Source organism: Seriola aureovittata, chromosome 7, assembly GCF_021018895.1.
Source record: "Seriola aureovittata isolate HTS-2021-v1 ecotype China chromosome 7, ASM2101889v1, whole genome shotgun sequence".
In the NCBI taxonomy this organism is placed as follows: domain Eukaryota; kingdom Metazoa; phylum Chordata; class Actinopteri; order Carangiformes; family Carangidae; genus Seriola; species Seriola aureovittata.
Window position 1 is genome coordinate 5,844,008 of NC_079370.1, and position 13,552 is coordinate 5,857,559.

General features: G+C 41.5%; 1 protein-coding gene across 1 annotated transcript; it reads right to left on the reverse strand.

Annotated features, from left to right (window-relative positions):
- Window positions 1–6,911: 6,911 nt before the first annotated feature.
- LOC130172781 (protein S100-A10-like) lies at window positions 6,912–13,220 on the reverse strand. Its single transcript, XM_056381699.1, has 3 exons — window positions 13,091–13,220; window positions 9,931–10,059; window positions 6,912–8,546 (listed from the first exon to the last, which is right to left on the reverse strand). Exons 1-3 carry the CDS (start codon window positions 13,100–13,102, stop codon window positions 8,376–8,378), a joined length of 312 nt encoding a protein of 103 aa, XP_056237674.1. The 5' UTR covers window positions 13,103–13,220; the 3' UTR covers window positions 6,912–8,375.
- Window positions 13,221–13,552: the final 332 nt, after the last annotated feature.

The following is a 13,552-nucleotide window of genomic DNA, read 5'->3' on the forward strand; positions in this document are numbered from 1 at the left end:
ATGAAAACTTGTGATTTGAATATAAAATGTGACAGAGCCTGACACTGATTTGTTTAGAGGACGAGTCAAGCTTCAACGCTCCTTGATCAGGATTATCATAATTATAACATTAATCAAATAAAGAGATAAAGAGATAAAGAGATGCAGTGAAGTTTGTTTGAAACTCTCGTGAAAGGTTTCCAGATGTTCCGGGTTTGATTTCTGGAGAAATGAACCTGGTGTTGAAAGACTCTCTGAATCTTTAATTGTTTGTGAAAGCAAGAGAATTAAAAGACAAATGTCCCAAACGTCCCTGAGATAAGGTGACCAGATTTCTGAAATGAAAACCAGGGGCGTCTCCAGTTCGGCGATCAATATATTGCCAAAATAAGGAAGGGAGGGGGGACAGTCATGTATTTCGACCATGGTAACTGTTGTGTTGTAATAAACTATTGTGAGGGCTGACTGATAAAATGACGACTCCCTACCTTTGAAGCAGTTGTGAAATTTGTTTGAAGTATGTTTGTTTTCATCAGTTTAATGATATGTGTTATGAACTCTAAACCAATGAGTGAGCCAGCCAACCTTTCCTCTGCCTAGAGACAAAAAAAAACAACAACTTTATTTTGATGATTTTAGCTTCACTTCTGAAGCTGCTATAGCTAGCAGTCAGCCCCCTCTGTTGGCAAAAACAAGCGCGACGTTAGATGTCTGTTTCTAATTACAAACTTTAAAAACAGGGACAATTCCAGGGACAGCTCCAACAAGGGACATGTTACCAAAAACGGGGACTGTCCCTGGAAAACGGGGATATCTGGTCACCCAACCCTGAGGCTTGTCTCTCTGTGACGTCCAGACTCTGACAGCTGTGACCTCACTCAGCTGTCATTTATAATCTGGTTTGTGTAAGAGAGGTCAGTTTGACCTGCTGCTTTACATTTGCACTGACTGTGTATTTGAATAAATCATTGTCAGGAATCACCCTCATCATCTCAAACAAATGGACTCTAATGAAGACCAGTACTTTGACTCAGGTCAACGTCTACATGCCTGACTTGTAGTTTAACCGTCTGTTTTGACTTGAGCCATGGACGTGATGGGAGGAGGAGGGAAAACTGATCAATATAAGACCAGGTAATCAGACTGATCAACACTGACTGACTGAAAGAGGTATGTTACACTTCTAAACTCAGCTTTATCTCATTAGTTATCTGTTAGATTATCTCATCAATTATTATTGTATCTCAATACCTCATTTGACACACCTGCACATACCTGTGTATAGATTTGTATGTTCTTGTTTCCATATCGTGATTTTTTAAATTCTGTGTCCGCTGATGTTTGACAGCTGCAGTCATGAAGAGAAGCGGTCTGGTCCTCCTGCTGCTGTCAGGTCTGTAATCCAACATGTTCATTCACTTTTATTTTCTGCACACTGCACAAGTCAGCTTTATCCTGAGACCCTGCATCTCCTCGGTCATTTTGAAAAACGTCTTAATTTACCCAGAAATCATTGTACCACAGTCTGTTGTTGATGGTGTTTTGGTCCTGGATGGTCTCTTCTCTGTGAAATCTTCTTGTTATATGAAGCTAGAGTCACTGTGTTTGCAGAGACTCCTCCTGACTGTCTCCTCTGTCGTCTCTCAGGTTATGTGTCGGTCTGTCTTCAGACTGACTATATGGTCAAACGTTTTCATCTCGTCGTTAAGTTCTTGAGCTGGCACCAAGCTAGGAGTTACTGCAGACAGCACTACAAAGACCTCGCCACCATTCTTGACTCAGCCAGCAACGCTGAGGTCAGCGATATCGCAAAGATGGGGACGTACTGGATCGGACTCCACCAAAGCAACTGGAGATGGTCTCAGGTCGAATACGTTGTTCAGATGAACACCTTGTGGAACAACAGCTGGGATGAGGGTGAGCCGAGGGACGGGAAGTGTGTGGCCATATCTGGACAGGGACGCTGGGCTGTCAGAGACTGTGAAGATCAGCATCCCTTCTCCTGTTACAGCGGTGAGTCTTTAATAGACCTGAGATCATCAGGTTTGATCTGAAGTATTTTACTTTGAAAAACCACCTGACATTAAATACAGAGAACAATGATTATTAAAGAAGATAACAGTCAGTCACAGCTCTCCTGTGATGGAATAATACGACACTAATAAGCATTTCCTCAATTTCATATTTTAGACATCAAAAACAGGAATTGTAAAAAGAATGTATAAATGAACAATTAATCCATCAATAAATACAGATTTAAAATGGATTTACAAAAACAGCATCCAACATTCATTAAATAAACCATTTATAAAGTATAATATAAGCCTCTCCATTTAGCTCCATTTATTTTGATGGTTTGATACTTAATTTATAAATTCTTGAAGAGAGAACTATCAAACCATCAAAATAAATGGAGCTAAATGGAGAAGCTAACAGGAGAAGCTAAATGACTAAGCTAATCGATTAGTTAGTAGGAAAAGGAAAAGCAGCTGAAAAAGGAAATGGAAATTGAAGAGGGAATCCAGGAATGTATCACATTTCAAATAGTTTTTCAAGTTCAATTATTTATTCATGAATTAATAAATGTATTTCAAATTTGTTTATTTTATTTAATTCAACTATATTGATGGATTAATCATTCATTTGTGAATTGTTTTTACAATTCCTTTTTTTAATGTCTAAAATATGAAATTAAGGAAATGCTTGATTAAGTCAAAGTAAAATATGAGGTAAACGTTGGACTGTGGGGATCCAGCCTTGCAAAAGAAAAGGCTGTAAACATGTTTATTTCTGCTGTAAAGTTGGATATTTTAACATGGGAGTCTATAGGGACTGACTCACTGTTGGAGCCAGACTCAAGTGGCTGTTAGAGGAACTGCAGCTTCTGGTTCTTCAGTGTTAATGCTTCATGTTTCAGTCTCAGAGGTTGATGCTTGGTGTTACCTGAATAGAATAGCTTTTCTTTTTCTTTGTTTTTATAAAGTATGATGTTATGGACTCAATAAGCAGATTTTGCATTGACTAAATATTTCATCAGAGTGAATAACTGCTGTGGTCTGAGTGTGTTCGTCTCTCTTTCAGCTGCAGCTAACCGTCACATTCTGCAGTCACACCCGATGACTTGGTCTGAAGCTCAGAGTTACTGCCGGTCCAAGTACACAGACCTGAGCAGCATCAGGATTCAAGAGGACAACGATGAGATCTCCAGTCTGCTGCAGTCCATCACTGACTCTGTGAACGGGACAGTGAATGGGACAATGGCCTGGATCGGGTTGCAGAGATATGTCTGGATGTGGTCAGACGGGAGTGACGCCTCCTACATGCCCTGGGGACCTGGAATGCCTGTTGGATTGACGTATTGTGTGACAACAAAGACGTATAAATTACCAGCTACCTGGTACAGTCAATCCTGCCATAAAGCAAGCGCCTTTGTGTGTTACACAGGTGAGTCCTCCATCACTGTTCAAGCCTGCAGACTTCAGCCAGTCTGATCTGTGCTCATCAGGGTCTTTGTTCTCTGCAGAGGTCAGACAGTCTGTGCTGAGGTCGGTGAAGGTTCGGCTGAGCAGAGGATCTGCAGACCTGGACGACCCAACGCTGCAAGACTCCATCCAGCAGCAGGTCAGAGGACAGGGGGTGTGTCCTGGATCAGCAAGTATGAGATCTGGACCACACAGTTATAGTGAAAGCTTTTAATGAGGTACAGCTACTAATGTTGCTGCATCCTCGAGTACATGAGGGTCCGCTAGAGTCCAAGTCACAAACATATTGTCATTAAAATTTAGGTCATGCAGACACTAGTCGACTCAGACGGAGGATGGAGTTATAGTATAAAAACCTTTTAGCAATATTAAGAAATTTTCTTAACAGGCCAATAAAATTGACTAAATGACTGGTTTGGAGCATCTCTGAAACGCCAAGGTTCGTGTAGGGCACCCAGAAGACTCCCCAACAGTTGTCCAAGTAGGACAAGCCAAAAGCTGGAGATCCTATCTCACTGGGAGCTCAAATGGATGAATGTCGTCATCTCATCTCCTCCCCGCTGGAGTGCCCGAAGGATCAGTACTGAGACACCTTCTCTTTGCAATATACACCACCTCCTTGGGTCAATTATCCACCCGCACAAATTTGCATATCACCGCTAGGCAGAGGACACCTGACTATACCTGTGGTTCCTGCCAGATGACCTCACTGTCTGTGGGCTGTGTAGATCCTGGCCTGTCTCTCAGATCCCAGTCAATCAGGCTCTTCATCGCGATATCAACACCTCTTCATCTCTCACTACAACCAGGGTCATGAGAAACCTGGCGTCATGTTTGATGACCAGCTCTCCTTCTGTGATCATGTTGTACTTATCTCCTGGTCGTGTCTTTTTGCTCTATACAACATCAGGAACATCAGGTCTTACCTGACTCCAGACCAGACCATGGTTCTCTCTCACCTTCTGGCGGACCTCCCTTCACACACAGTGAAACCTTCACAGATGGTCCAGAATACAGCAGCTCGTCTGGTCTCCACTGTTGACCCATGAGCTCCTGAATCACATTCAGTCTCTAATGCTGCCTTCAGAGAGACCTCTGGGTCTGCTCCATCTACTTGAACTCAGTCACTCAGCGTGATGCTCCTTCTCAGATACTGTGTTCCTCTGATGAATGTGGTCTGTCATCACCGTCCTGCACACATGACCGTCTCAGTCCAGACTGTTCTGGTCTGTGGTTCATTAGGCCCAGGGTATTTGAAATGGACAGTCCACTTCAATTACCCTGGGCCTAATGAAAAGTTATTTGAAGCGGACAGTGTCCAATGGCAATACCTTGTAATTTAGATATTTATATGGCCATATATCCGAAGCCAATAAGGTTAGGAGGCTGATATTTTGGGGTATTCATCCTTGTTGGATGTCCTTTCACTGTACCAAATTTGAGGCAAATCGGAGAACCTTAAATTTTTAGCACTCTGATGGCAAAGACGATAAGGTATTTGAAGTAGATGGTCACTTCAAATAACTTATCATTGGGCCCAGGGTATTTGAAATGGACAGTGTCCAATGGCAATATCTTGTCATTTAAAAAACACAAAGTATTGCCATTGGACACTGTCCAATTCAAATACCTTGTACCCAATGTTAAGGTATTTGAAGTGGACAGTCCACTATAAGTTCAAGTCTATTTTGGGACTTTTCGGGCTTAAAAAATGGTCATCAGTGTCAATAATGGCTATCAGCACAAAGTGGACAAAAACCCCTCCAAATGGACACTATTAAGGGTTTTTGTGAAATAGGCACTCATTTGGACTGTACAAAACTTCCTCCTTATGGACAAATAACCCTCTAGCGCCACCTAGAGCAATTGTCCATTCAACACAATGGGGTGTCCTCTGGCAAGAACTTTGCATTGCCATTGTACAACTTTTAGCGTACGCGTGTCCATTGAGAGTACCTTAGGCCATGTGCGAGAACATGCCATTCATTTTTTGTCCAAAAGGTAGAAGCTTCCCTAGTCACACTCACATCAGCATGAAGAATCTCTCTTTTTTAAAGGGACAGTTCTGGTTTTTGACGTGGGGGGTGTGTGAGGTCGTCATATATAGTCAGTACATTACCCACAGTACATTATGATGATTGTGGTCCCACTTAGGAAAGGTGATTGGCAGAGTGTCAGAGTGATGACCTGCTGTGGGCGGGGCCATGAGATAAAACCTTTGGCATGACATTTTCCAACGCACAAGTGTACCTATTGAGCACACTTACGCCGCAGGTCAGCAGGTCAGCAGGTCAACAGGTCAGCAGGTCAGCAGGTCAGCAGGTCAGCAGGTCAGCAGGTCAGCAGGTAAGCAGAGTGAATCAGAAAGCGGCCCTGATACAGTGCGCTCTGTAGGTGCAGATAAACCGCGGAAAATATTCTACATGAAACTACATTTAAACAGATGTTGGATTGTTTCAGTGTCTAAAACAGGTTTTTTCTCGTGGCCCCGCCCACAGCAACACATCACTCTGACACTCTGACGGTCGGCTCTCCTAACTGGGAGCGCGCTCATCATAATGTGGATAATGTACTGACTATATACTGTATGACGACCTCTCACAACCCCACGTCAAAGAACAAGAACTGTCCCTTTAAACTGTGTTTCAGCTGCAGCAGAAGCTGGAGGAGCGAGGGATGACGAAGGAGGTGAAGCTCAGATGGAAGACGCAGCCTGATGGGAAGGTTTTCCACAGAGAGGAGGAGGAGGGAGGTCACTGCGAGGAGGGAAACGTCTGTGTAACTGTGTAGTTCAGACACCAGGGATTGATCTATAATTTATTGATTTTTATTATCTGATAAATCTTCTGTGTGATTCATGATTTGACTGGTTGGATAAAGAAATTTTCTTTTGTTCTCAGTTTGTTTCCTTTCAGAAGCAGCAGCTTGTGTGTGTTTCCCCTTCATGTTTGAAATACAGTTATTTGAGAATAAACCTTTGTCAGAGGATTGATGTTTCATGTCTTCTTCATTTCCATGTCTCCTGACCTGATGTCCACGATAGTTCACTTTCTCAACCTCCTACTTCACAGTATATGTAGGAATTAGACTCAATGTCCAGTTTATGAAAACAGCTAAAACTGAGTCAGTCCGATGAACTGAACATATGTTTGTTACTAATGAACGTGATGCTCACACATCAGAAGGTGGCGGTAGTGAACTAAAAAGCTGTTTTCCAAAAAAATCCCCAGAAGATGAAGTGTGTTTTGGTTTTTTGATTCCAACAGAAGAAATCTGAAAAACACACTCATCAGTAACGACACATGGAGCTGAAGCTTCTGTTTAAATGTCGGAGTGAATGACGATCAAATGTTTCTGTTTCATCAGAAAAGTAAAACCGTCGTCGTCTTCTTGACTTTTACAAACATTCAGACTTTGGTGACGCCACATAAATAATTCACTGAACACACATTATCATTGTTATATCAAAAGTGGTGACAGATTTATTCACAGAGAACATAAATATTGAACTGCATCATCAGAGATGATCAGAAGGTTTAATGTGAAAATACACGTCAGTAAGTTTCAGACTGAATATAAAAGTCAGGTGTTAGTAACAGCACAGCACAGTTTTACTAATGTAAACCAAGAGAGAATTAAAACCACTCCAGGAATAAATGTGGTAAAAATAGACTTAAAAAGTATTTAAAAGAAAACAGGTTTTGTAACATTCTAACTAGTAAAAGAAACTTCTTGTGTTATATTTTGACTTTTATAATCAGTATGTTTATTTAAAGTTTTGTTTTTGCTCTGATTGAAATTCAAGAAAAAAATATCAGTTTTTGTCAAAACCCTGTACGGAGGACAAAAACAGACTCATTGGAAAATGAAGAAAAACAAAGTGTTTAAACAATTACTGAAGCTTTGTGTTCATCAGAACTTCATTTCCACATTTCTTTGCATTTCATATATTTATGCTTTTTCTATTGTACTGAGTAAAGTGTTTTTGATAATTCCAGTTGTTGATTCTTTCACTGGCTTATTGTAATTTTTACCAATAAGTCTGATTTGTTCCTTCAAACCTGGAAATGGTTTGAATGCTGAAAAAGAAAATTATTTATTAAAAATGAATGAAAAATAAGTAAATAAACTTGGAAATACACTGGATAAATTCATTTGATAAAATTAAACAACTTTCAAATCATTTGTCATTTAGTTTTCTTGACTAAACTTTTTATTCATTAATACATGTATACATTGATTTCTTTGTGTAATTATTATAATATTAATATAATAATGAATTACTCAATTTAATGTCACTGTTTAACATTGTTTTGTTCCTTAATTTTTTGTCTACCTTTATAAATAGATTTCTGGCTGCATTTTATTTTTTGTAATATATTAAATTCTTTTATGTCAAAAATTTCTAGCATATCATTTTATTTTCCCAATCTCAATTCTTTAAGCATTTTGTTTATTCAGATTTTTCAAAATGTATTTATTCCATGTATTTTATTTATTTATTGTTGCCTCTTTTGTTCTCTGTCATATATATTCATTTCCATTTTTTATATAGTTTATTTACTTGCAAAGTTTAAAATGTATTTCCCAATATGTCTTGATGCTTTTTTCTTTACATTTTATATTGGTATTATTGGTATTATCGGTATTATTGGTATTTTCCAGTCTATTTGGTTCCAGTTATTGAAAGATTCATATATTGTCATTTTATTTTCAAACAGTCATCTTTGCTCCTTCGTACATTCAGACCTTGTAACACAAACATCATCAGTAAAACTCTTCCTCTCTTGTGTCTGTGTGTCTTCCTGTCTGACTGTGGTCCTGCACTGCCCCCCTGTGGTCAGCAAAAAGAGGCCAGACAGGTGTGGTGTGTCTGGACTCAGGTGGGTGCTGATGCAGGTGGTCTCAGGTGTTTTACTGCAGCAGGCAGCTGCACTTGACATTCTTCTCCTTGTGCGTGGCGTCGAACAGCTGGACGGCCTGTTTGTTGATCAGAGTCCAGAAGTTCTCAAAGGAGATGTTCTGACCGTTCTGAACGCCCATCTGCTCCAGAACCCGAGCCAGACCCTCCTCGTTCTCCATGGTCTGCAGAGACAGAGACACATGGAAACAGTTAGTGAGAGAGTGAAGGGGCGTGGAGGTGTGTGGGGGGGGTGGGGGGTGATGTCAGTGATGTCAGCTGTGAGGAACGCCACAAACAGCTGAGAGATCTCCAACACAGGAAACAGAGTTCAGGACTGAACATATTGAACTATAGTACAATATAAAGCTACACCACCCAGAGCAGAGACGGACCTCCAGTCCCTGACGTCAGGGCGGAACCAAACATGTCAAACTGATTGTTTCAGTCTGGACCCAGAAAATGAGCCGGTCTCTGATTTACTGTTGTAACATCACAGACACTGCGCCGGGTCTGGACCACAGGACGTCAGCCAAAACATGACGTCACCAGGTTTTAATCCTGGTGCTGGTTCACAGTTCACTGGTCAAACTGGTTTCAGCCTTTTAAAGATGGAGGATAATCGTTTCTGACTGTATCTTTACAACCGTGTTAAACCAAACACTTGAAGGTCACTGTACAGACAACAGTGTTCACGTTTAGACTGAAGGAGTCTGAGAAGAAGCCTCTTCCCCTGGTGATCAGACCAGACCAGACCAGACCAGACCAGACCAGACCAGACCAGACCTGATCAGATCAGACCAGACCTGATCAGACCTGATCATATCAGACCAGACCAGACCTGATCAGATCAGACCAGACCAGACCAGACCAGACCAGACCAGATCAGACCTGATCAGACCAGACCTGATCAGACCTGATCATATCAGACCAGACCTGATCAGATCAGACCAGACCAGACCAGACCAGACCAGACCAGACCAGATCAGATCAGATCAGACCAGACCAGACCAGACCAGACCAGACCAGACCTGATCAGACCTGATCATATCAGACCAGACCTGATCAGACCAGACCAGACCAGACCTGATCAGACCAGATCAGACCTGATCAGATCAGACCAGACCTGATCATATCAGACCAGACCAGATCAGATAGTGATAGTGGCCACTGGAGGTCAGCCCCTCCCCCACAGAATGACACTCACTCATCACTCAGTTTACATAATGTTTGACAGAACATTTCCAGTTCTTCATGATTGTTCCACAGTTTTATTAGAAACCAGGTAATTCCAGGCAATAAAGTTTAAAATTCCTCCAATCACAGAGTGACTTTAAATAAATCTATAAATTTATGAACATATATATAAACCCATGTGATTTTATTGTCTCATGTAGCTGCAGCTGAACAACAGTGAGAAGATCAGATGAGTTTGATTTCAGATTCATGTTTCGTATCTGGACTGACCCGCTGACCAGGAGGACAGGTCCAAACCTGCTCCAGCAGCATGCTCAGGCACAGTGAGGTGTGCTGTGATTGGAGGACGAGCTGTGATGTCACTGTCTGTACCTTGGCGAATCCCGGCAGCTGTTTGGAGATCATGGTCTGGAACTGGGTGGTGTTCAAGGTCGGCCCGTCGTCCGCGGCTTTGTGGAAGTCTGTGACCAGAGAGTTGATGGCCAGCTCCAGGTCTGAGTACTGCAACAACAACAGCTGCTATCAATAATCAATAATCAATAATCAATCATCAAATCTGACTGAAACACATTAACTACACAGTGAGTAACAATCACAACACCAGTGTAGAGAAAGATGGAGCAGGAAGTCGGATGATTTGATGATAAAAACAAACAGCTGTTTTATATTTTACTGATAATTTCCTGGAAACTTTCCTGATTAAAAATGATATTAATCTGAAGTTTGATGAAGAGGAGGAGGAGGAGGAGCTGGATTCTTCCTCACATTAACACATGAAACCAACAGAAACATCTGTTAATGTCCTCTTCTTCTTCTTCAGTGGTTTAATGGCGTTGCTTCTGTTTCTAACGGTGTTTGATGGAGATGAATCAGCGTCAGATCGTTCCACGTCCGAGCTGCAGAAACGTCTAAACTCAGACACGAGGTCGTTTCTCTAGAGAATCCTGTCACGTCGTACAGCAGCTGATTGTCTCTGAGTTTTTATCTCAACGGGACTTCCTGGTTAATAAATAAATAATCTTCATTTGTTTGTTTATTTTGCTGAATGTCTTGAACTTTCATGTGAGGAGAATCTGCAGATTCGTAGTTTTATGTAGTTTTATATTTGCGTCTCACACAGTGACAGAAGGAGTGTGAGATTCATCTCTCTGTATCGTCCCAGTTTAAATCAGAGTCAGAGACGTCTGCAGTAAAACACACCAATCAAACCTGCCCTCAGCCGGACGTGTGTCGTCACGGAGGGAAATTCACTAATTAACCTAATTAATCAAACTTGATTAAACTCAATACTTGAACTTTCCTCGAATATTTTTTTTTTTGCTGTTTTATACTTTGACTTTTCTATAATTTATTTAAGGGTTGGGTCTGAGTCTGAGTCACTCAGGACTGTTGTTGAGAGACGACCTGGACTACTGATTATGAACTATTATTATCATTATTATTATTACTACTATTGAATTATTTATTTTTTAACTTTATTATTATTCTATCCATCTCTCTCTCTCTCTTTCTCTCTCTCTCTCTCTGTCTGACACAGGTGAAGAAGAGGAGGGATGTCTCACTCTGCTTCAGTTCACAGAAACAGACTCAACCTCTGCGTCTGACTGAGACGCACTACAATTCCCAGAATGCAAACATCTTTTTATCACATCCACTAATCTGAGAAACTCATAATGTCAAACTGTGACTCAGTCTATCGGCCAATCAGGATCCGGACTGATAAACAGGCTGATTCTCTTTTATTTCAAACGTCCAGGGTTGATATTTAACGACATGAAGCTGAACATGAAGTTAATGATTCATCACTTCAACTGCTGCAAATCGTCACTCAACATCTGAACTATAACAGCGAAGAAGTACTCTGAGCTCTGACTGCAGTAAAAGTACTAATACCACAGTGTACAAGTACTGCTGCTAGTGAAAGTAATTACTAATTACTGATGCATTCTTGTGTTCACCTCTTTAATGCTGCAGCTGGTGAAGATAAAATCTGAATCTGTGCTGGAGGTAAAAGTATAAACAGCTAAAATATTCAAAATATTCCAGTAAAGTTCAGGAACTGAGTTTAATTCTATTAGTTTAATTAGTTTAACTGGTTAATTTCCACCAATGTTACACGTCTAAATGATCAATGGTTTGTTTCCTGCAGACATCACAGACTCTGATTAAAACTTTAATTAAAACAGATTTTTATGTTTGTTTGTGTTATCACATTATTTTTCATTAACAGGCCTGTAAGTGATGTTTTTAAAAGTGTTAGCGTTGTGTTTAGCGTGTTAGCTGCAGGTTAGCTAAACTCTGATTCTGCAGCTAACACGCTAAATGACAAAAAATGACCACAGAGACAAACATTGCTCCCAGCAGCACATCATCAGGGGGTTTATCCTTAATGATGACAGACTGGACCTGGACCTGGACCTGGACTTGGACCTGGACCTGGTCTGTGTGAGGGTCTGGCTCTGCAGCTCACAGTGAGGTCAGAGCTGCTCTCTGAGGACTCTGCAGGGCGGTGGCTGCAGAGCTGCTCCACATTCCACACACTGATCCAGACTCAGATTCACCATCCAGCCTCAGACTGTCTCTACCTGTGATGTCACAGTCTCACCTGAAGCAGCTCCTCACCTGCTCAGAGGGTTACTACAGTCATGACCTCACTGTGGTTGGTTTTACAACATATTCACTCGTTCTCTCCTTCAAAGCTTCATTAGACAGAAATGTGAGACTGACTCTGACCTGCAGGTAAAACTACATCAAACACACTGTTCCACACATGTACCTGTGTTGGCTGGACTGACACAGAGCACAACACACCTGGTCACAGGTGAAGGGAGATACTGACAAATATAAAGGCAGAGAAGAAGAAGACCAGGTGAGTCACAGACCTGAAGAGTCTGATTCACTGAAGAACCAATCACTTTGTTCTCTACAGATTTAATTAGTGTCATGATCAGGAATTTATGGTCATAGAGAAAATATAGGAAATACAGAAGATTTATCATATAAAGTTTTTACAGAATTTCATTGAAATAAACTTCCAGTAAAACAAGGTTCAGAGCAGAACCTGGACCCAGAGCAGTGAGGGTCTGAACACGACCAGAGACCAGCTGCTGGGTGTGTGTGTGTGTGTGTGTGTGTGTGTGTGTGTGTGTGAATCTGACCTGAGGTCAGTCTGAGTCAAAGGGAAACACCCCGATGAACCAACAAATAAATTCACTGACACATTATCAGTTTTTAATTTTTCTGTTTTTAACTTGTTTATAAAACAACAACTACAACAACATAAGACAGATGTATGGTCGAAAATAATCAGGTGATCACGTGAACACAGGTGTGTTTTACCTGTTAGTCTCATCAGACTTTAAACCTCTCAGTGTTTCAGTCTGAACTCTCTTCAACTGTCTCTGTATCTCAGATATGAACTCCCGCCTCTCCTCCTCCTCCTCCCTCCACCCCGCTCAGACTATTTCTCCTCCGATCACACTAATCAATACGTGATCGATCAGTCCACAGCCCAGAGTCTGGATCATCTTACCTTGGTCGCCATTTGTGCAGGTTCGGTCCAAAAAGTCCGAGAAAACACCGAGAGACACCGAGAGAGACCGAGACTGACAGAGTCCACACACCGTTTCCTGCCGAGAGTCACTGAGTCCTCCCACTGAGACACACACACACGCACGCGCGCACACACACACACACACACACGCACACACACACACGGTTTGAATATTTGTGTTTGTGAAAGTTGAGGTTGGTGAGGTCTTTACAGACTTCGAGCGGCTAATCAACCACACCCAGACTACACACACACACACACACACACACACACACACACACACACACACACACACACACACACACACACACACACACAGGGAGCTGACCAGTACAACTAGTCTACTGTAGAACAACACCAGTAAACTAAAATACTAGGCAATAAAATAAAGACCGACTCCTCTCGGGACGGAAACATGACACACCTTACATCCAGACCAAT

Bases quoted from the DNA above. Each gene is read 5' to 3' on its own strand.
- LOC130172781 (XM_056381699.1), bottom strand. The intron at 8,547-9,930 runs GTACAGACAGTG...CTGTCTCTGCAG, and splicing joins AGCTGCCGGGATTCGCCAAG to ACCATGGAGAACGAGGAGGG.